This window comes from Larus michahellis, unplaced genomic scaffold (assembly GCF_964199755.1).
Source record: "Larus michahellis unplaced genomic scaffold, bLarMic1.1 SCAFFOLD_34, whole genome shotgun sequence".
NCBI classification, from domain to species: domain Eukaryota; kingdom Metazoa; phylum Chordata; class Aves; order Charadriiformes; family Laridae; genus Larus; species Larus michahellis.
The window spans coordinates 1530089-1553304 of record NW_027436399.1 but is presented as its reverse complement, the minus strand read 5'-3'; the positions used below and the strand labels follow the sequence as shown (position 1 = coordinate 1553304).

Below are 23216 nucleotides of genomic sequence, written 5' to 3'. Positions count from 1 at the left end.
CACCTACTGACATTTCAGGTCTCAGACGTGGTCCAAGATACGTGCCGGTAACTGCAAGATCTAACGGAGCAGTTCATAGAGACAGGGCAGCATCTGGTGCCACCATCTTTGAGATTCACGAGGAATTCCTTTGGCCACCAGCACATGCCCACATTTCGGACAACTGAACTTTTCCCTACTCTTTCAACCCAGGGCAGCCTTCTGAGGTAGTCAGGGGACCAGACATACTCATTGCCATTGACCTCATCCATCTTCTCCATCAGCCGTGTATACTAGATCCCCACTGACTGTAACGGCAGATGTCTCACGGACATCCCCACATCACCTAACCTAATTCAGGGCAGCTACTCAATGGCCATGGGCAGGCCTGTTGTGCTACAGGAGGTGCCAGGGCTCTCCAGCACAACTGCAGGTGGCCGGCAGGGACTGCACAGGACCTACGGGAAAGGCATCGCCTTCAGAGTGTGTGCGAGACACACACTCCAGATGCCATGTCTCATAGATTCAGTTTCTGTTGGCCGGCAACTGAATCCCACGAGGGCAATGAGGCAGGGTCTGACCCACCTCCATCCAGTCGATGCAGAGCCGTTCAGGAACAGGAAGCACATCACACTGGGATCTCCACTCAGTTGCCTATTTAAGCAACACAAGGAACTCTCCAGAATAATGACCCCAGGTCTTATTGGAGACATTAATGACCCTGACACCACTGGAAGGGGAACACAGCAGCATGCATACTGTCCAGCAGGTTTCTGGGTCTCTTGGGACAACATCTTTGCACAGGCGCAAGGTAGGCCAACAAAGGTGTTGCTGAGTCCAGTCAATTCAGAGGGAATTCTGATCAGGGGTGTGAAAATGTCAGCCTGGGCTGTAGCGACCATGAAATAGTGGGGTCTCAGCTCCCAAGGGGAGTGAGAAAAGACTGAAGCCAGACTACAGATGCTGGCTCTCTAGAGGAGAAATGGGGATGGCTTTAGGTAAGCTAGAGCTTCCCAAGTGTAGACCCTTGCAAGGCAAGGGTTCGAGGGCACCAAGAGGAGAGGCTGCTGCTTCAGGAACAGTTAAAGAAGAAACAAAGAGAATGAGTGGCCACTGCTGGAATTTACTAACAGCAGGAGTAGATGAATCTGAGATTCTCTGTGTCCTTCTTGCCTTGGTCTCCTCCAGCAAGCTCTCCCAGGCCTTTGTGCCTTGAGGCAGGACTCTGGAGGGAAAAAAAAACCGTGGTGAATTTGGATAGAGTCAGGAGTTACTTGAGCAAACACAATCCCTACCAGTCTATGGGACTGGAGGGGTGGCATCCGAGGGAGCTGAGAGGGCAGGACGATGCCACAGTAAAGCCACTCTCCATCATCATTGAAAGCATCTGGAGTTTGCGGGAACTCCCTAACAACTGGCAGCACCCAAATGCTGCAGGCACTTTCTGCTGTGACCCTGCTTTGCGTAGAATGTTGGTCTATAGAAATCTTGCAAGGTCACTTCCAGCCTGAACGGAAAGTTCCCAGAACAGGCCAATGTCTGCCACCCTGAGACCCGGAATCTGCACTCTGCTCTTCGTCCTCACTCCCTCGGGAGCTGAGACTCCACTCACTCTTTGCTACTAGAGCCAAGGCTGACAAGGATGACACAGGTTTTCTGATCCAGGTGAGCATCGCCTTGCTTGGCCCATCTGGCAGCTGTGCTAAAAAGCTGAGGCAAAGAGCCTCCAGACACCTAAAGGAGCATTTGCACCGTGCTCTCCTGGGAATGTCAGGGGGTGCTGGGCTGACTTTTGGCTGCCAGGTGCCCACCCAGCTTCACTCCCGCTCCCCCTCCTTCTCCACTCGCCTTGCTGTCTGCAGGGCTGTTTCTCTCCATGTGTCTCACTCCTCTCTCTTACAGTGACTGCACGCTGCTGTTTAGCCTTGCTTCAATATGCTATCACAGAGGTGCCACGAGAATTGCTTACTGGCTCAGCTTTGGGCAGTGGCATGTCCCTTCTGGAGCCAGCTGAAAGTGGCTCTCTCTCACATGGAGTCACCTCTTGATCCCTTTTCTCCTAAGCCACCTCTGCAGCCCCCTCACCCCTACCAAAACCTAGCCATGTCAACGCAATACACAGGGTCATTGATGTCCCCGGTAACAAGTTAAGTCACTGATGAGCCCAAGACTTCCTCAGGTTGGTTAAATAAGAGTTGGTCCCCTTCCTCTCCTTCATTATAGGTTCTTTGTGTCAGAGCAGAGATGTGCTGGACCTCAGTCGTGGCACCAGGGCCAAGCTCAGGCGTGCAACAAAGCCAGCTGTTACCAAGTGCCCAAGTACCGTGCAGGCAAAAGGTTTGCGTCAGAGCATGCTGGGGGGGATGGCAGATGGCAATGTAAAGGGGAAAGGAGGAGATCAATCCCTGCTCTCCTCAGGACGAGAGAGAAGCAGGGCTGGACTCTGCAGCCCCAGCAGGAGAGGGCTTTGCTGTCTGCGGGGTCTCTGCAGCCCCAGAGGGCCTGTGGTGCAGGTGAAGCTGATCTCCAGGCAGGACAAGGGGCTTTTGCAAGTGTCCTTGGCTATGGGTATCCTGAGATCCAGGAACACTGTGAAAATCATTGCTCTGTTCCTTGACTGCATCATCAAAGGGATGACTGAGGGATGTGGGAGAAGCACTCCCTGCATCTACTGGATTGAGATGGGACAGCACTTGCCTCACTGCAGTTGCTTGAAGGGAAGCACTGAACGCCTCAGAAGGTCTCTTGGGGTCTCTTACACGGCTGCTCTGGATGGGGATGATGTTCGCGCAAGTCCTGTGCTGTCCCTGCCGGCTGCACGCAGTTGTGCTGGAGAGCCCTGGCACCTCAGGCAGCTCCACAGGATGGAGTTAACCTTGAAATTGGGCAGCTGCCCTGAATTAGGTTGGGCATTGTAGGGGTGCCAGTGAGAACCCAGCCCTAACTGCCAATGGAGATCTGGTAAAGACAGCTGGTGGAGAAGAGAGAGAGACGTAGCTCTTCAGATGGCAATGACTGCATTTGCTCAGAGGAATAGCTCTATAGGCTGCCCTGTACATAGTGAGCAGGAACAGGCTTCATTGTCCTAAAGGTGGCCATCTGCTGTCACTTCAGCTGCCCAAAGCAATGCCCCAAGAGCCTCCAAAATGATGGCCCCAGACGCTGCCCTGTCCCTCTGAACTGCTCCATCAAAGTTTAGAGATACCTGCACATGTCTCGGGCCACCTCTGGCACTTCGAATGTGCACTGTGGTTTGCAGGGGTACAGGAGATTCCTCCCTTTCATTGTCTGGGTGTCCTGTCTCATAGGTGGAAAAGAAGAGGTCGTTCTGGGACCTAACTCTGCCTCTGATAGGGGAAATGATACTGCCGGAAAGGAATGTCCCCCCCAACAGCTGAGGCAGGAAACATCAGTCATGACTTCAGCTTGTTTCACAGCAGGTTCCCCTGGAGCCTCAGGGACATCTTTGATGGAGCCACAGCGAGCCGAGAAAGCGCCACCTGATTAGGTCAGAAGTCCTTGAGTGCATTGCATGGAGGAGACTCAAGCATGCACATCATGTGCATGTGGGGAGAGGAACCCGAGTTGAGCACAAGTGCCACCAGCTATTCCCAGAGCGTCCACGAAGGCCTGTGGGACACACTCTGTCTTCGGGTAACTTGACTTTGAGAGGAACGTCCTCTGGGAAACCACCTGGATGCCGCACTGGGATGTGCTTCCGTGAACCAGGGTGCCTATGTCCATACCTCATGCCATGCGGCATCTCAGATGGGCACCACACCACAGGGCTGAGGTGCCTCCCAGCATCTGGGAGTGGCAGCAGGAGGCCAAAGAGTCCCTACGCCTCTGCACGTGGAAGGGAAGGGCTCGCGGCTTTGAACACCCCTGTCAGAGCCCTGACAATTCTGCGTGTGACTTCAGGAACAACCCCACCGGCCCAATGAGATTTCTCTCACCTGCCTTTTCCGGTTCATCGCAAGTGCCTCTGTGTGCTGCCTCACCCTCCCCTGTCCTTATGGCCCATCCCTTGTTTCACACAGTCTGAAAGCAGCACGTCCACAGAGCATTTCGCCCGCGCAGTCCGAAAGGGTTCTGCAAGCAGGAGTGTCGCTGCCCTCCAGAAGATGGCTTTTCTCACCCTTCACACAGAACAGAGCACGTCTAGGGACTATGATGCACTCAGAAGCACAGACACCTCCGTGTTTCACCTCTCTGAACTTCCTTCCCAATTTCCTTAGGCACCTAACAGAGAAACAAATGTTGTCACTCGAAGGCGTACCCACAAGGAGAGAGGGGACAGGAAGACCTAAAATTTTCGATGGAAAAAGGGGATTAGGACAATTTGTCATCATCAGTGGAGTTTCCCCTAATGGGAATGGGCAACGTCCCCAACCTTCAGAAAAATCTCTTCCTCCTCCCTCCCATGACCTGCCCCATAATTGCAGTTGGGAACAGCCTCAGCATGGGGCTGCTGGTGGAAAACCTGGAAACCTGCTACAGCTCCGCCACCCTGACTGTCCTCCCACTGGGCACAGCACCATCTCTGCTCACAGCGCTCTTAGGGCTATTTCCTGCACCTTTGGCAGGTACAGAGTGGCTCCTGCTGGTGGCCACATGCTATGACCAGTACTTGGCTCTGTGCCACCCCCTGCTCTCTGCAAGACTCCTGAACTGGAAGGGTTGTCGCTAGAAGACAGCTGCACCTTGGCTGGGGGGATTTCTGTCATCTGCAGTAATCATTTCCTTCTTGTCCCAGACACATTGGCTGGCCCTGATGTACTAGACCACTTTTGTGATTTAGCCCCAAGGCTGGAGCTCTCCTGCAGTGACACCATGACGCTCATGCTCTCAGCTTTGGAAACGTGCTGTTTAGATCCAGTCTTCCCCTTCCTGGTCACACCGGCATCTTGTGTGTGCATCAGAGCTTCCATGGCCACCGAATTAATTCGCATCAGGTGCAGGGATGCTTTACATGTGCCCTTATACAGCCCTGACCATATCAAGAATCCTTCAGTACTCCTTCAGGAGTTTGTTTGATTTCCCAAGGAGTATCAGTACCTATTAAAAAAAATATAAACATACATATGTCCAATGCAGCAGTCTGCATCTCTGTTAGAAGCCTTGAAGCAGTGTCCGGGGGAGCAGGGCTTGAGGTGTGAGCATCCCGTGAGTTGACGGATCCCCTTTCCCAGCAGATGGGGTCAGGGCTTGGCTGTCCTGCTTGGTGACACACATCGAGGGCTTTCACAACCACATGCCACGTTTGATTTTCCACCTCGAAGCAGCACCTCTGACTTCCTGCTTCACCAGCCTCCAAGGACTCTGGGAAACTCTTGGAGGTTTGCTGCTGACTTTTACTTGTCTTGAGGCTTGTTCAGTCTTTCAGGATCTGCAGTTCAGGCACTTGGCACCAGAGGGCTCATTAACATGCAAAACGCCCTAACAAGTCAAGTCTCTGGGCATATTTTTCCTTAAAGTCTTCAATTCTCATGTGCTTAATTAGAGAAGTTTCAGGAATGTAATCAAAGTGAAATAATATGATTACTAAACAACCAGAAGAAAGGGTTTCTTTTTTCTTTTTCCTACTTTATTTTTCTGCTTATACATGAATGGAAATCAGCAGTCTCTACGTGATACTGATCCTGAGCGTCTGCTAATGCAGTCTGAACAGATATGAAAATCAAGACCCTTTGTGTTCCACAACCTATGGCCAGTCTTCATCCTGCCCCCAACCCAGCATTTCTCTCATCAGCCCCCTGGGACTTACAGCAGCCCTGTTCAAATCTGAGCTTCCTCCACTGAAGCTGCGCGGTTCAGCCCATTGGCACCGGTTCCCACCTGGGTTACTTGGAGAACGAGCAGCACACGGACACAGAAGGGTCTTTGTCACTTGCCAACAAATGGAAACAAAGGAATGCATAGTTCAGTAAAAAAATGAGACATTCCTCAGCAATGTGTAAAGTCCACATTACCCCCACCGAAATCTGCTTCCTACAGTGGCTAACCTTAGACCAACAGAAAACATAATTTTTGTTAAATCACAGATCCCAAGACTTCCCAAAAGATTCCCTGTCCTGGACTTTCTTTCTTTGTCCATAATTGTTCTTTGCACGCAGTGAGGCTTACACTCACGTCACGAGCTCCCTCGATTCGCAGAGAGAAGCAAAGAGACAAAGTAAATCAAATGGTCTTTTGAACACACAAATCTGCCTAAAGGGGGTCCTGAGCAGCAACAAGCTTTTGGACAAATCATGGAATAAGAGAATGATGGAATGTGTGGGGTTGGAAGGGACCTTGAAAGGTCATCTAGTCCAACCCCCTGCAGTAAGCAGGGACACCGACAACTAGATCAGGTTGCTCAGAGGCTCATCAAACCTGGCCTTGAATGTCTCCAGGGATGGGGCCTCCAGCCCGTCTCTGGGCAACCTGTGCCACTGTCTCACCACCCTCAGTGGAAAGAACTTCTTCCTAAACTCTAATCTAAACCTGCCCTGCTCTAGTTTAAAACCATTGTCCCTCGTCCTAAGGCTTCATGCCCTTGCAAACAGCCTTGCAACAGCTTTCTGACAGGGCCCCTTCAGGTACTGGAAGGCCGCTATAAGGTCTCCCCGGAGCCTTCTCTTCTCCAGGCTGAACAACCCCAACCTCTCTCAGCCTGTCTTCACAGGAGAGGTGCTCCAGCCCTCTGATCATCTTCATGGCCCTCCTCTGCACCCGCTCCAGCAGGTCCATGTCCTTCTTGTGCTGAGGGCTCCAGAGCTGGACACAGTACTCCAGGTGGGGTCTCACGAGAGCAGAGTAGAGGGGGAGAATCCCCTCTCTGGGTCTGCTGGCCATGCTTCTTTTGATGCAGCCCAGGACACAATTGCCTTCTGGGCTGCAAGCACACATTGTTAGCTCATGTCCAGCTTTTCATCCACCAGGACCCCCAAGTCCTTTTCCACAGGGCTGCTCTCTATCAAGTCATCCCCCAGCCTGTATTGGTAACGAGGGTTGTCCTGACCCAAGTGTAGGACCTTGCACTTGGCCCACCTTGATTGCCGTGTCCAGTTTTGCACCCCCCACCACAATAAAGACATTGAGGGGCTGGAGCAGGTCCAGAGAAGAGCAATGAAGCTGGTGAGGAGTCTGGAGAACAAGTCTGATGAGGAGCAGCTGAGGGAGCTGGGGCTGTTTAGCCTGGAGAAAAGGAGGCTGAGGGGAGACCTTCTCGCTCTCTACAACTCCCTGAAAGGAGGGTGTACAGAGGTGGGGGTCGGTCTCTTCTCCCAAGAAACAAGAAATAGGAGAAGAGGAAACGGCCGCAAGATGCCCCAGCAGAGGTTTAGACTGGATATTAGGAACAATCTTTCCCCTCCTCCATCCGCGTCAGACAGGCGGTCGTCACCAGCATGGAGGTGACATGGACCCTTCTGCTGCTCACAGGTTTGGGGGGGACACTGAGGAGATGGGGAGAGCACCTTGGGGTGTGGGGACGCTGCGGGGAGGGGGACACACGTGCCAGATTCAGCCCCCTGACTTCCCCGTGTGGGAGCGCAGAGGAGAGGCAGGTGTACAACCTGCAGCTGACCCTATCCCTGACCCCAGTGTCATCCCTGTAGGTGCCATGTCCCCATCGCTGTCCCCACAGGTGTCCTGGCCACACCACTGTCCCCAGCCCTGTCTCTGTCCCTCCAGGTCTCTTGTCCCCCTCCCTGTCCCCACAGGTGCCCTATGCCCAGGGCTGTGGGGACAGCGGCCGCCTGCTGGGCTGGTTCCATGGCAGCGTCAGTTTTGTCCACCTCCGTGTCACAGTGAGACCAGGGGACACTGTCGACCCCACTGGGGGCTGGAGAGGGGCCCCCAGGCTCAGTTGTGTTTTGTAAAGTCTCCTTTCAAGAGCACAAAAACGCATTTTTTGTTTCCAAAGCTTCTATTTCAGGCTCCAAAAAGGCATTTTTAAGATTAAGCCAGTCAGTTTTAGGGTCCAAGATGCATCTTGGATGTCAAAACCCTCATTTTTATGGTCGAAACTCCTCTTTTAGGGACCAAATCATCATGCATTTGAACCCAAAGCTTCATTTTTAGGTACAAACCCTCATTTACAAGTTCCAACGCCCATTTTAAGATTCAAAGACCCATTGTCAAGCTCTAAACAAGCATTTTTAGGATCCAGCCAGTCATTTTTAGAGTCCAAGCCACATCTTGACTGTCCAAAGCGAGAGCGCATGGCCCACACGCGTGTCCAGATGGGCCTCCAGGTGGGCCCCGGGGTGGCTGGGCAGCAGCCGGGCAGCGGCGTGGCAACATGACGATGTGCAGTGCGGTGTCGCGGCAACGTGACGATGCAACAATGTGCGTCTGCTCTCTAGAGCCGCTTGCTGGGAGACTGGCTGTGGTGGCCGCAGCTGGGTGCCTCTGGAGCGAGAGGTGCCATCGCTCTGTCTACCCGTCTTTTAATTACCTCCAGGGATGGTGCCTCAGCCACTTCCCTGTGCAGCCTGTTCCAATGCCTGAAAAACCTTTCAGGGGAAAGATTGTTCCTAATATCCAGTCTAAACCTCTGCTGGGGCAACTGGCGGCCATTTCCTCTTCTCCTGTTGCTTGTTTCTTGGGAGAAGAGACCGACCCCCACCTCTGTACACCCTCCTTTCAGGGAGTTGTAGAGAGTGAGAAGGTCTCCCCTCAGCCTCCTTTTCTCCAGGCTGAACAGCCCCAGCTCCCTCAGCTGCTCCTCATCAGACTTGTTCTCCAGACTCCTCACCAGCTTCATTGCTCTTCTCTGGACCTGCTCCAGCCCCTCAATGTCTTTTTTGTGGTGAGGGGCGCAAAACTGGACACAGCACTCGAGGTGGGGCCTCACCAGTGCCCAGTACAGGGGGACGGTCACTTCTCTAGTCCTGCTGGCCACACTGTTCCTGATACAGGTCAGAACGCTGTTAGTCCAACCTGGCCTTGTGCCCCGGGATTCTGGGTTTGTTGGGTTGGAGTTTGGGGTGGATTTTGGGTTTTTTGATTTGGCTTTTGGATTGGATGTTGAGTTTCCTGGACTGGATTCTTTTTGTTGGATCTTTCCTGTTGGATTTTTGGGGTTGTTTTTTTCATTTATTTAAGTTGTTTTTTGGGGTTCAGGTTTTGGGGTTGGATTTTGGGTTTAATTATGGGTTGGTCGGTTGGAATTTTGGGGTTTGATTTTTACCCCTTGGTGGGCGTGTCAGGCAGCCATTGTGACATGAGGGCGGCAGGGCCAGCGCTGAGTGTCTGGCGGTGGTGGCATGGCAACCGCTGATGTGCTGCCCGCAGTGGTGGGGCTGCCATCGGCAGGGACATGTTCAAGCAGGTCAGGTTCCTCCAACGCCGTCCAAGCTGGCCTTGAGCCCTGGGATTTTGGGTGGGTTGGGTTGGATATTGGGGTGGATTTTGTTTTGTTGGGTTTGGATTTTGGATTGGATTTTGGATTTTTTTGGGTTGGATGTTTGGGCTTGGGTTTTTTGGGCTTGGATTTTTTGGGGTGGATTTGGGGTTTTTTTCAGTTAGATTTTGGGTCGGATTTTGGTTTTTTGGGTTGGATTTTTGGGGTTGGACTTTTTGGATTGGATTTTTGCAGTTGGTTGGGTTGAATTTTGGGTTGGGTTTTTTGGGGATTGGGTTGTTTGGAGTTGGGTTTTGGACTTTTTTGGGGTTTGATTTTTTGGGTTGGATTTTGGGGTTCGGTTTTTTGGGTTTGATTTTTGCCCCTGCATGGGTGTGTCAGGCAGCCATTGTGACATGAGGGCGGCAGGGCCAGCACTGAGTGTCTGGCGGTGGTGGCATGGCAACCGCTGATGTGCTGCCCGCGGTGGTGGGGCTGCCATCAGAAGGGACATGTTCAAGCAGGTCAGGTTCCTCCAATGCTGTCCAAGCTGGCCTTGAGCACTGGGATTTTGGGTCGGTTGGGTTTGAAGTTGGAGTGGGGTTTTTTTTAGTGGTTGGATTTTGGCTTGGATTTTGGAATTTTTGGGCTTTACCTTTTTTGGCTTGGATTTTTTGGGCTTGGATTTTTTGGGGTGGATTTTATGGTTTTTGAGTGATATTTTGGGTTGCATTTTGGGTTTTTCAGGTTGGATTTTTGGGGTTTGGTTTTTGGGGTTGGATTTTTCGGGTTGGATTTTTCGGGTTGGTTGGGTTGAATTTTGGGTTGGGTTTTTTTGTTTGGGTTTTTTGGGATTGGGGTTTTTTGGGGTTCGGTTTATGGTTTTTTGATTAGATTTTGGGTTTTGGGGACTGGATTTTTGGGGTTGGGCTTTTTGAACCCTGGGATTTTTAGTTGTTTGGAGTGGATTTTGGGGTGGTTTTGGTTGGGTTTTTTTGGGTTGGGGGTATTTGGGTTGGGTTTTTCTTTTTGGGCTAGATTTGTTGGGGTTGGATTTTTGGACTGGGCTGTCCCCAGGGCCCTGCATCCCCCATGCGTTTAAACTTGGCTGTCTGATACCAACCAAATCCCTTTGATTTGGCTGAAAATAAAAGTATGCCAGTGCTTGACAAACCTTTCAGTGAAGAAATGTTTTTCCTACTATCCAATCTAAATCTTCCCTGGCACAACTCCTGGCCATTTCCTCTTGTCACGTAACTCGTTACTTGGGAGAAGACACCAACAGCCACCTCGCCACTTCCAAGCCTGTAGTGCTGCATTGGGTTTTCATGACCCAAGGGTAGGACCCGGCACTTGGCTTTGTTGAACCTCAGACCACTGGCCTCTGCCCATCGATCCAGCCTGTCCAGATCCCTCTGCAAAGCCTTTCTACCCTCAAGCAGGTCGACACTGCCAACCAACTTGGTGTCGTCTGCAAACTTATTGAGGGTGCACTCGATCCCCTCATCCAGATCATTGATAAAGACATTAAAAGGAACTGGCCCCAGTTGTAGGCCCTGGGGAAAACCACTTGTGACCAGCTGCCACCTGCATTAAACTTTGGTCACCACCACTTTGGCCACTCTTTGGCTCAGCCATCCAGCCAGGTTTTCACCTGGCATAGAGTACTCCCGTCCAAGCCACGGGCAGCCAGTTTCTCAGGGAGAATGCTTTGGGAAATGCTGTCAAAGGCGCTTCTAAAGTCCAGGTAAAGAACATCCACAGCCTTTCCCTCATCCACTGAGTGGGTCACCTTCTCATAGAAGGAGATCAGGTTTGTCAAGCAGGACCTGACTTTCATGAACCCATGCTGACGGGGCCTGATCACCTGGTTGTCCTCATGTGCCACATGATGGCACTCAGGATGATCTGTTCCGTGATCTTCCCCACACCGAGGTCAGACTGACAGGGCGGTAGTTCCCAGGATCCTCCTTCTGGCCGTTTACGTTGATGGGCGTCACCTTTACTAACCTCCACTTAACTGGCACCTCCCCGCTTTGCCAGGACTGCTGATAAATGATGGAAAGCGGCTTGGTGAGCATCTCCAACAGCTCCCTCAGTACCTGTGGGTGGAACCCATCTGGCCCCATAGATTTGTGTGTGTCTAAGTGCTGTAGCAGGTCCCTCACTATTCCCTTTGGATTATGGGGGCTTCATGCTGCTCCCCATCCCTGTCTTCCCGCTCAGGGGCTGAGTACCCAGAGAACTGCTGGTCTTACTAGTAAAGACGGAGGCAAAGAAGGTATTAAGTACCTCAGCCTTTTCCTCATCCTTTGTCACTATGTTTTCCGCCATATCCAATAAAGGATGGGGATTCTCCTTAGCTCTCTTTGTGTTTCTAATGTAATCACAGAAACATGTTTTAGTGTCTGTTATGACATTAGCCAGGTAAAGACCTAGTTGGGCATTGGCCTTTCTAATTTTTTCCCTGCATAACCTCACAACATCCTTGTAGTTCTCCTGAGTTGCCTCCCCCTTCTTCAAAATGTCATAATCTCCTTTTTTCCCCTGAGTTTGAGACAAAGCTCTCTGTTTGACCAGGCCAGTCTTCTTTGTCAGCTTGGTTTTAGGCACATGGGGATGGCCTGATCCTGCGCCTTTTAAAATTCCTTCTTGAAAAACGTCCTGCCTTCCTGGACTTCTTTTGCCCTTCAGGACTGCCTCCCAGGGGACTCTGTCATCCAGGCCTCTCAAAAGGGCAAACTAAGATAAGCAGGTCCAAAGCCCAGAGAGTTATTGCCATTAGGCACCTCCTGATGGTGGAGGGAGGGTGCAAACCAGGGATGAGAACAGCTGTTTCCAGCTTGTGTGCATGCCTCAGCCTGGCAAATGGGGAATGCCCACGGCTTGGGGTAGCCGTGCCCAAGGAGCTGACCTTGCTTGCCCAGGGAGAGAGCAGTGTAGGGGCAGCAGTGAGGGACTTAAAGGCAGAAAGAAGGAAGGAAATATCAGGGGGTGTCATGCAACAGTGAGCTAAGTTGAGTTTTGATCCTGAGGCAGATGAAGAAGGGGGATGTGCTGTTTGGTGCTGGGATGTGGAGCTACATACAGGATTCTGGGAACTCTGGGGCTTGGAAATCTTGCGCAATAAGTGAGCATTAGCAAGGCTTTGGAAGAAATGGGATGGGTTGTGGGGAGCTCACAGGCACTGGCAAATCCTCAGAAACCCACAGCTTGGTGTTGGAAGCAAGGGAGCAGACCCAGGCACAGGAGAGTGTAGCTGTGTTTTGGGGATGGCCAAGGGCCTTGGTGGGGCTTTGACACCCCAAGAGAACGGAGACCCTTGTCTGCTCAGCTGTGGCTTCTGTCTCTTCCACTGAGCTCAATGAGAGGACACCAAGTCCTTACAGCTCCAGCGCCTTGTTGCCTCCTCACCCACCCTCCACAGAGCCTGGGAGGTTCCTACTGCTGACCTGCACCTGGCACCTCATCACTGCCACATCACCCAACCAGAGCCCAGAGCATCTCAAGAGGCAATGGACATCCCTCCCCAGGGGATGGGAGTCCAGGCTTGGCCATCCTGTTTGGTGAAGCACATCGAGGCCTTTCACAGTGATTTCCACATTTAAATTTCTTCCCGGCCCATGTGTCTCTGACTTCCTGCTTCACCACACCACAGGGACAGGAACTTTGTCTGCTCCTTCCCTCCATGGTCTCTGCAGTGAGGGACTTCAGCAGGGTCTGATAACACCCTCAGAAACCTGGAGGTTTGCTGCTTTTACTTCTCAAGAGGACTAGTCAATCTTTCAGGATCTGCACTTCAGGAACTCGGCACCAGAGCGCTCCTTACCACAAAAAACACATGAAGGCGCCAAGTCTGGGCATAAGTTTCCTTTAGTCTTCAGCTCTTCTCTGGCTCATTAGAGAGATTTCAAGAGTGCAGTCAAAATGAAAAGATGTCCAAGCAAAGAGGCCAAGTCAATTTAACGCTTGATTTTGAAGAGCCAGTTCTGCATTAATCCCAACACATTTGGGTAACAGAAATGTCTTCGGGAAGAGTCTGCCCCATCTAGACCCATGTGGATGGACTGGCACAGCCACCCCCAGCAGGGGGAATCCCCATCTCCTAGGCTGAGGCACGCAGTCAACATGCAAACCTCTGCAGTGCCCACTTGTTACAGGCCTCCAGGCAGAGTGTGACTCATTCCACATGACCCTCTGAGCCTCTGTCAGCTCATTGTGCTTCATCCACCCATCCCTGCAACTCTCAAGCCTCTGGGAGCTTTGGCTTTGGCATCCTCCCGACATCCTGGGGCCAGGTTTCTAAATGCCTCCTCTGCAGCTTCCCCACCTTCCACCTCCTGTGTGCTGCCTTTTTGCCCTGCAGCCCAGTCCGTTTATACCAGCAGCCTCCTGAGATGTTTCTCTTCATGGTATTCCAAGACATCATTCCTGTGCTTGGAGGAGGCCGTCCTGTGATGCCTATACGATTTCCCGAGCTCCTTCACCCTTCAAAACTCCTTGCCATGACACCACTTGCATCAGTCCCCCGAGTACATCAAAGTCTTCTCCTCTGGAGCCACCCACGTGTGTTCCTCTGCTGGCCTTCCTCACTCCTCTTTGGCCTCTGGGACCCCGCTATTTCCTGGTCACTCCAGCAAGGCTGACACTAATTGTCACATCCCTGACCAGCTCTTCCTTGTTGGCCAGGACCAGGTCTAGGTGAGCATCGCCCTTCCTGGCCCAGCAGGCAGCTCTGCTAAGAAGTCGTCTCATGATGCTCCAGGCTGCTGGCACCTTGTTTCTCTGCCTGGCCAGTGAATGCCTGGGCAATTACTGTTCCCCACAGGAATCTCCTCATTTACCTGGAGACTTCTTTGCGTTCCTATTTAAGACTTGTTCTGCCTACTGTGCCTGATCACGTAGTTTATAACTGCCAAGACAGGGTCACCCTTACTGGCTTCTCCTCCCATCCTCACTCACACAAGCTACTCACCCTATTGCCCATCTCATAGAGGAGCTCCATAGATCTGAGCTGCTCCTTCACACAGGCGGCATCCCCCCATCCTCATCCTCCCTGCCTCTCCTTCCAGCAGAGCCCGTGTCCTTCCATTGCAGCACCACAGCTCAGCAAGCTGTGCCACCACATCTCACTGAATCCAAAATCATCACAGGGCTGGGACAAGACACGGGGATCCTCCTGGAAGGGCACAATTGGGCGGCAGCAGCTCAGCTGTGGCACGAGGGTGGAGCGCAGACTCCTCACAGGGAAACCTGAGCACCGATCCTGACCAGAACAACCATTGTCCATCAAGCAGTTTGTGCTGGGCTGGGCTGTGCTGCACGTACAGCGTGGCCTTCACACCCGTGCTGTGCTGCACAGGTCCCTTGGCTGCAGGACAACCTCAGCAGCATGTTGTCACACAAGAGCCCGCAGACAGGTCCCACTCTCTGCCGGACATTACGCCTCCTGCGAGGCCTTGCCTGTATGCGACCCTGCAGCAGGAGGTTCTCATGGAAACTTCCTTTCTGTTTGAGTGTAGAGATGGTGAATAGTGTTGTTCCCTGTAAGAAAATCCTACAGTAGCTTGAAAAACAGGAGACTGTCTTCTATGGATGGGGTCTGCATGGTGTGCTGTGTTCAGTTCAAAGGCCCATTTAATGCACACATCCTGGAGTTCCCACCATCTAAAATGTCATAGGATTGCCCCTGGGATACTCTCCGTACAGTGCTAGACCACATGAACAGCGTTTCAAAACATACATTATGAAGTGGGAGTGCCTTTCTTACTGGGGTCATAACAGACCAACACTTCCTAGTGAAAAATCACTCTCTCAGCACCCCTGGATGCAAACCTCTGGACCCAAGGACTGATAAGGGTGTAGTTTGCTCCAGTAACCCTTGGCTTGATCCCCATCAGAGTCCTGCCTCAAAGCACCAAGGCCTGGGAGACCTTGCTGCTGGTAACTGAGGCAAAGAGGACATTGAATATCTCAGGTCTAGTCCTACTCCTACTAAATTCGACAGTGCTCCTACATTATTCCCTTTTCTTCGTTTAACTGTTCCTGAATTACCTAAAGCTCATCTCGGTGCCCTGGAATTCCTATTTGAGTTTCAGTTGAGTTTTGATATGCACCACTGCTGGATCTGGAGGATGCTGCCCTTGAGGACAAGATGTATCCAGGGACACTGTGAAAATTATTGGTGTTTGCGTTGATTGTATCATCAGGGCAGTGAGTAAAGATCCCCGTGTGACGTGCTCCATGTCCATGCAATGCCTGCAGCTGTTGTGTGGAGAAGGGACAGCCCTCGCCTCTCTGATGACACCGGATGACTGATGCCTCTGACTGAAGGCACCAGTGAAGGGAACAGACACCCAGCTGCACTCTCTGCGATGCCATTAGAGGCACTGGAGATCTGGTAAATTGAGCTGATGGAAAAGAGAGAGACCAAGCTCTCCCTATGGCGCAGGACGGCAGTTGTACATAAGAATTCCTCTAAAAACTGCCATGAACACAAAGAGGAGAAGATTCTTGTGGCCCCTGTTTAGGCATCAGCTGTCATTTCACTTGGCCAAAGGGCTTTCCCACCAGGCTCATTCAGGATCCCTGAGACGATGCCCTGTCTCAATGAACAGCTCCAGCAGAGCTTGCAGTTATCTAATAATAAGACCAAAAAAGGTGGTATTTTGATGTAACTTTGAGAGGAGAAGTAAAAGTTCTGGAAAGAAGTGTCTCTGCCCAGCTGAGGGAGGGAACATCAGTGGTGACTTCATCCTGTTTCCCAGCAGGTTCCCCTGGAGCCCCAGGGACACCTGGAGGGAGCCCCGAGGGGGCAGAGAAAGGGCTGCCTTGGGCTGGTCCTCTGCTGCTGAGCTGGGCTGGGCTCCTGGCATGGAGGGAGCTGATGGCAAGCGGGCAGCGCTGCAGAGAGACAGCTCTGCCCAGGAGCAGCTCCTCTGCCAAGCGCAGCAGGGCTGAGGGCACTGCCTGCAGGCAGCGAGGGCAGAGGAGGGAGGCAGAGAGTGTAAAGCCAGTCTGGGGTGGGAGGAGAGAGGAGAGCTCACTTGGAGAAAGATCTTCACAGCCCTGAACAGGGTAAGTCTCTGGCTGCAGGGCAATGCAGCTGCGGTTCCTGGAATGATCTCCCAAAGCTGGCACATCCCACAGCCTCTGGGATCTACCAGGAGGTCTCTCACCGTTTCTCCAGCGTAGAGGAAAAGGACTTGCTTTGGAGCAGGGCTTCCCTGTGGCTCTGTCAAAGGGACAGGGCACATCAGCTGCCTTCACCCGGGGATGGCTGCAGTGTGAAGGTGGGTGTGCAGCCAGGGGTGCCCAGGGCTGTCCTTCAGAGCAGGGTCCCTTCACCCAAGGGTGCTTTGTGCCGTGGCAGGGACTTATCTCCTGTCAGGATCAGCTCTCCGTTTACCTGAGGAGCTCCCACCAGCAGTGTGGGGAGAAGCTGTGGGGGGAAGAGGCAACTCCTGGCAGGAGAGTGTCCTGCTGTCAAGGGGGTGCTGCGTGGGGCAGGGCTGCTCTCAGCTGCAGTTCACCCCCAGGACATTTCCCAAGGGATTGTTTGAGGGAAAGCTCAAGGCAGGAATTACGTTACAGATAAGGAGCTTTCCTGCGTTTGTGTTTTTATTTTCCTAGTGAGAGGGTGGGGAGGTAGAACAAGGGATACATGTATAGGGAGCTCTCAAGTTGGAAGAAGTCAGTGAGACTCCTGAGCTGTAGCTTTGAGTGATCAGCAGGTCTGCCAGGAACCTCCTGGAGTGCCTTCAGCCACTCCTCTGCCCATGGGCAGCACCAGCATCAGCTCTGCTGGACCCATCGGGGTTGTTCTGACCTGCCCTTTTCCACCTGCAAACAGGAACATGAACCCGGCCAGTGCCTGGCAAACAGGCAGGTTTCTGTGGGGCCAAGGGGAGCGCACAGGGGTTGGGATGGGGTCTGTGAGAGCTGACGGGGAAAAGACATGGGACAGGGAAACACCTCCCAGGAGGAAAATCTCCCGGCAGCAGAGCTATGATCAGGGAATGAGAGGAAAGAGAAACCAGAAATGCTGTGGGAGGAAGGATTCAGAAAACTCTGTAGGATCCCCTCCAATGCAGACCCCTTCCCCTGAGCAAGTGTCTCCATGGGAATGAAGTGTCCAAGCTCTCCTCTAACCCGTGGGGCTGTGGGCAAAGTAGTCTATGTGGCTGGGGAATGAGCTGACTCTCCCCTTCTGAGATACCATCACTAGGACACTTGGGTGTCTCCTTGGGGTGTCCTTCCAAGCACTGCGCTGCCCTCCAGGATGCCAGTCTGTCCTGGAGCGTCCTGGTGTTACCTGAATGCCCAGTGGAGAAGCGCAGAGACGCTACGACCAAGGAAAGGCTGCTGGGTTTGTGAAACGAGCCATGTGTGTCCTTGGCGAGAAGTGGGGTGCTGAGACCTTGAGAAAAGGTGAGACGCTGAGCTCTCGGCAGTGGGTTTCTCTGCTCTCAGCAGCGCCTGGTGTCTTTTCAGGTCTACATGTGAGTGTGATTCCCCTCTGTCTCAGAAAGGCACAAGCAGAGGGCAGCTGGGAACAAGACAGAGGGACAGACCAGCTCCCCTCGCTCTGCACTAACCCTCAGACAATCCCCTCGCCTGGCAGGACTCCCTTTGCTGTCCCTGAACGCAGCAGAAATGGTGAGGGTTTCTGAAATCCAAGAGAATCTCCTGCTGAGATGGGAGAGAGCTGTATAAGAACCTCTCTCCAACACTCTTGCAACTGTGGTTTCATGGCAATGGGAGTGCAGAGACTGACAAGCCCTTTTTTCATGAGGAGAGGTTTATCTGAGAAATTGGGACACCAGGACTGCCCACCCCATTCCCACGCATCTGCTGCTGCAGAGCAGGGCTGACTCCTGGGCATCCGGCGGGCAGAGGTCCCGCTCCTCCTGGCACACCTGGACAGAACCAACCAGAGCTCCAGCCACAGAGCTGAATGAAGATCTGATAGAAATGGAAAAGCAGTACAGAGTGTGAGGTATGAGAACTGGTGTTGATTTTTCTCAGAAAAGTCTCCCCTAACTTCTCACTGGCCTTTCCTCCTTGTTCAGTGCTGCACACCCAGAGGCACCAAATGTCCAACAGCAGCTCCATCACCCAGTTCCTCCTCCTGGCATTCGCAGACACACGGGAGCTGCAGCTCTTGCACTTTGGGCTCTTCCTGGGCATCTACCTGGCTGCCCTCCTGGGCAACGGCCTCATCATCACCGCCATCGCCTGTGACCACCGCCTCCACACCCCCATGTACTTCTTCCTCCTCAACCTCTCCCTCCTCGACCTGGGCTCCATCTCCACCACTGTTCCCAAATCCATGGCCAATTCCCTCTTGGGTACCAGGGTCATCTCCTATGCAGGATGTGTTACACAGGTGTTTTTTTTCTTTTTTAGTGCTGCAGCAGAGTTTTATCTTCTCACCGTCATGGCCTATGACCGCTACGTTGCCATCTGCCAACCCCTGCACTACGGGACCCTCCTGGGCAGCAGAGCTTGTGTCCACATGGCAGCAGCTGCCTGGGGCAGTGGGTTTCTCCATGCTCTCCTGCACACGGCCAATACATTTTCCCTGCCCCTCTGCCAGGGCAATGCCCTGGACCAGTTCTTCTGTGAAATCCCCCAGATCCTCAAGCTCTCCTGCACAGACTACTACTTCAGGGAAGCTGGGCTTCTTGTGGTTAGTGTCTCTTTTGCATTTGGTTGTTTTGTTTTCATCGTGCTGTCCTATGTGCAGATCTTCAGGGCCGTGCTGAGGATCCCCTCTGAGCAGGGACGGCACAAAGCCTTTTCCACGTGCCTCCCTCATCTGTCTGTGGTCTCCCTGTTTCTCAGCACTGCCGTGTTTGCTTACCTCAAGCCCCCCTCCATCTCCTCCCCAGCTCTAGACCTGGTGGTGGCAGTCCTGTACTCATTGGTGCCTCCAGTAGTGAACCCCCTCATCTACAGCATGAGGAACCAGGAGCTCAAGGATGCCCTATGGAAACTGGCTCAATGGACGTTGTTTCACCATTAATAAATTGTCTCCCCTTCTCCGCATGTTTTCTAGACTTTCTCTTAGGCAATAAGCCTGCTTTTTTCTCTTGCAGTCATCCTGCTTCTGTATAATTTTCTGGGCTTGTACCACTTGTCTTGAGGTTTGTTCCAGTTGTGTCTGACCCTTGCACAACACTGTGTCAAAGGTGACCTGTCTAATAGCAGCTCTTCAAGAAAAAGGCATCTCCCAGGTGCAGTGCCTGGATGCTAGGTGCTTCCTCCAAAGGTGCTGCCAATAAAATGTCCAACGAACTGGTCTTTCAAAGAGTCTCTTCTCCCTGTGTTCTCCCTGTGTTTGGGGTTAAGCTCACTGTACTATTGGGTTCCGTGGACCAAATGTTCTGGTTTGAAAGGCTCTCTTCTTGTCTCCAGTGGTAGTGGAGATGGTGCATGAGCTCCCGATTACCTCCTCAGGCTGCTTCACATGTGTCAGGACTTATGGCACACAGCAGACTCTTTGGAAATGAATCGGGACGTGTGAGGAGAGGATGGGGACTCACCACGTGCCCTGAGCTGGGAGTGAATGAAGACACAGGAGATGAAACATCCACAGAGGTGAAGTCCCCCACAAGCAAAACACTAAACTGAGGTATGCACAAACAAGGACTCTGCAATGCCCAGAAAGTCAGTGTGGATCCCGTAGGCGTGGGAGAGGGAGGCTGGAGAGGTGTGGGAGCTGCCGGAGGACCCTCAGGGCCAAGGAATGTCGTGCTGTCCTGGGGAGCGGGGCTGATGTGAGCAGAGGAGGGGGCAAATTCACTCAGGGTTGGGGGTCACCTCAAAAGGCTATCAGGAGAGGCAGAGAGTGACTAGCCTGTTTTCCTCATTGCCTTGAGGCCAGCACTAGCCTGGGGCTGATGGGGAGGCTGAGCTCCTTGTCTGCCCCCCAGGGGCTGTGTGCCCTTCAGAGGAGCTGGGGCTGTGGAGTGAGTGCCGAGAGCTCTGCAGCGACTGTGGTGGGCACTGCTGTGGGACCAGCCCAGACTGGGCAGCTGTGCTTGGCTGGGCAGAGGAGAGGGCAAGGGCTCTGGAGAGAGATGAGGAACAGCTGGGATGGGCTGGTAAAAGCCTGGGAGAGGAAAATGTCAGTGTAGAGCTAAGTTGTGTGAGTGTGCAGGGTGTGGGCACTCCAGGTGTGGCCTCACCAGTGCCAAGGAGAGGGGAAGGTCACCTCCCTCCATCTGCCAGCAATGCTTTTCCTGATGCAGCCCAGGAGGCTGTTGGCCTTTGTCATGGTGGTGCATTGCTGGCTCATGCTCAGCTGTTTGTCCTCCAGGACCCCAAGGTCCTTCTCTGCAGAGCCACTATCTAGCCAGTCAGCCCCCAGCGTGATGCCCACAGTGTGGCTAGATCACAAGCTGTCCTCCCCCAGGGACTTTCTCAGCAGCAGCTTGTCCTTCTTGCAGATCAGCTCCACCGCTGCCATAGGTCCCACAGTGCTTCAGAGTAACCTGGGACAGCAAACCCCTCTCCTGCCAGGGCTGCGCAGCCAAGGCCTGTTTCTCTCTGGCCCTGGGGACTGCAGCTTTTACTCTCGTTATGGGAATCTCATCCATCATTTTGTGTCCACCTGCCATCCACTCCAGCATGCCTCTGCAGGGTTTCTGGCAGGCAGTGTGGCCTGTGGGGGACCCACACCGGAGCAGGCTGCGAGTGCACATTGCTGGCTCATGTTGAGCTTCTCATCCACCAGCACACCCAAGTCCCTCTCCTCAGGGCTGCTCTCAAGCCATTCTCCACCCAGCCTGTATTTGTGCCTGGGATTGCCCCGACCCACGTGCAGGACCTTGCACCTGCCCTGGTTGAACTTCATGAGGTCCACACAGGCCCATCTCTCAAGCCTGTCCAGGTCCTTCTGGATCGCATCCCATCCCTCCAGCTTGTCAACTGCTTCACACAGCTTGGTGTTGAAACAAACTCTACACGACAGCACTTGGATACTGTGAAGTCCGTGTTCTTTACTCAGCTTTCTTGTTGCCCTTGACGCCTCTGGCCAGATTTGACTCTCTCTGGGCTTTAGCTCTCCTAACATGATCCATGGCTGCTTGGACAATTTCTCTGTATTCCTCCCAGGCTACCTGTCCTTGCTTCCACCTTCTGTAGGCTTCCTTTTTCTTTGATTTACCCATGGTAAGTCCATGCTGATGGTTCTTAGCACAGCTGCCAAATGGGCCACACTGATGCACAAGTGGAGCTGGTACTGCCAAGAGGCAGAGCTGGTCAGAGATGTGAAGACCAGTCTCAGCCTTGGCTGTAGTGACCATCAAATGGTGGTCTCCCAGATCTCCAGGGGAACAGGGAAGGAGAGGAGCAGAGCATAAACCCTGGACAGTAGGGAAGGAGGCCTACTGAGGGCACTGGCAGGTGGGCTCCCATGGAAAGCATGTCAGGGCCCTGAAAATATCCACAGACCTTCATGGCCCTGAGCAGCTTCACCTGGGGCCTCCTCCCACCCCTCTGTCCATCAGCTCAGGATCCCCTTTAAGCCCAGGCCTGAGGTTCAGCCCCAGCTTGATCTACGCTGTAGGTGTAAAGGTTCTCCAGACACAGCCTTGCCTGTCCATGGACCTTGTTGGTTTGCTCTTGCAGGCTGACTTCCCAGCTTGATTCTTTATCGGGTGGACCACGAAAGAACTGCCATTCACTGAACGCCCCTCCAAGTGCCAGACCCCAGCTGATTCACCGGGGCTTAGGGCCTTTCTGCGTTCTTTCTTCATGTCACTTGGTCAGGTTTGGGGAGGAGAGGAAGAAAAGCATGTGAGGTTTCTGGGTGCCAATGACTGAAAGTGGGAAGCAGAAGCATCCCATGTGAAGTGATGTAAAGGCTAGGCTAGTTCAACACTCTTATTTTCAACTCCTTTCTTGGAGGCCTTCAACCTTCCACAGGAATCTGGAAGCTCTGAGATCCCTCCATCTCACTCTCTTTTAGCAATTAAGTTGATAGTAACCAAGCCAGAGGCTTTGTTTCCATTCTCTTTACAGCCTAAATCACCACTTGGTCTGGAGATGTGGAGAAGTTTGTAGAAGAACAAGAAAGACAAGAAAGTGGCTGCTCCCAGGAATCTCAGGAGGCATGGCATACTGATAGCTTTGTTCAGGAAGCTGGTCAAATGCCTCAAGGCATGACCAATGCTGGTCAAATGTTGCTCAAGGCTTTATCCCGTAGGAGATGGAAAACATCCAAGGACAGAGATGGCACAATGTCACTGGGAAACCTCCTGCAATGCTTGGATGCCCTCACAGAGAAAAAGATTTTCATTTTCTTTGTCCTGAACCTTCCTTATTTCAACATCTGACCATTGTCTGTTAACCTCCTGCCAAGCACCACTGTCACGAGCCTGGCTCCATGGCCCTGAAAATGTCCCCATAGGGACACACAGGCTGCTATGAGCTTCCCAAGACCTTCCCTTCTCCAGGCTAAAGAAGGCCCTTCCCCTTCAGCCCCTAAGCATCTTGGTGGCCAACCGCTGAACTTGCTCCCAGCTATCAGAAACTTCCTTGCTGTGATGTGTTGACCATGGCCAATAGCCAATAGCCCAGCAGCCACACAGTCGCTCACACTTTCTTCCCCCTTCACAAGTGGGACAGGGAAGAAATAAAATGTGAAAAGTTTTGGGTCAACATAACAATTTAACTGGTGAAGAGAAGACATTAAAAAAAACCTCAACAAGTGAAACGGAGACCATCACTCAACACCTCCCACAAGCAGACTAATGCCCAGCCAGTCTTCAAGCAGCAGACTCCTTAAACAATAAAAAACCCCACCATCTTCCTCCTGTGCCTCAAGCTTTCATTCCTGAGCATGAGGTCATATGGTATGGAATATGCCTCTGGTCAGTTTGGATCAGCGGTCCTGGCT

The 23216-nt window shown here is 52.6% G+C and overlaps 1 protein-coding gene across 1 annotated transcript; it reads left to right on the top strand.

Moving 5' to 3' along the window:
* The first annotated feature begins 18404 nt into the window (after positions 1 to 18404).
* On the top strand, positions 18405 to 19337 carry LOC141737323 (olfactory receptor 14J1-like). The gene has a single exon (XM_074572004.1). It carries the CDS (start codon positions 18405 to 18407, stop codon positions 19335 to 19337), a length of 933 nt encoding a protein of 310 aa, XP_074428105.1.
* The last annotated feature ends 3879 nt before the right edge of the window (positions 19338 to 23216 follow it).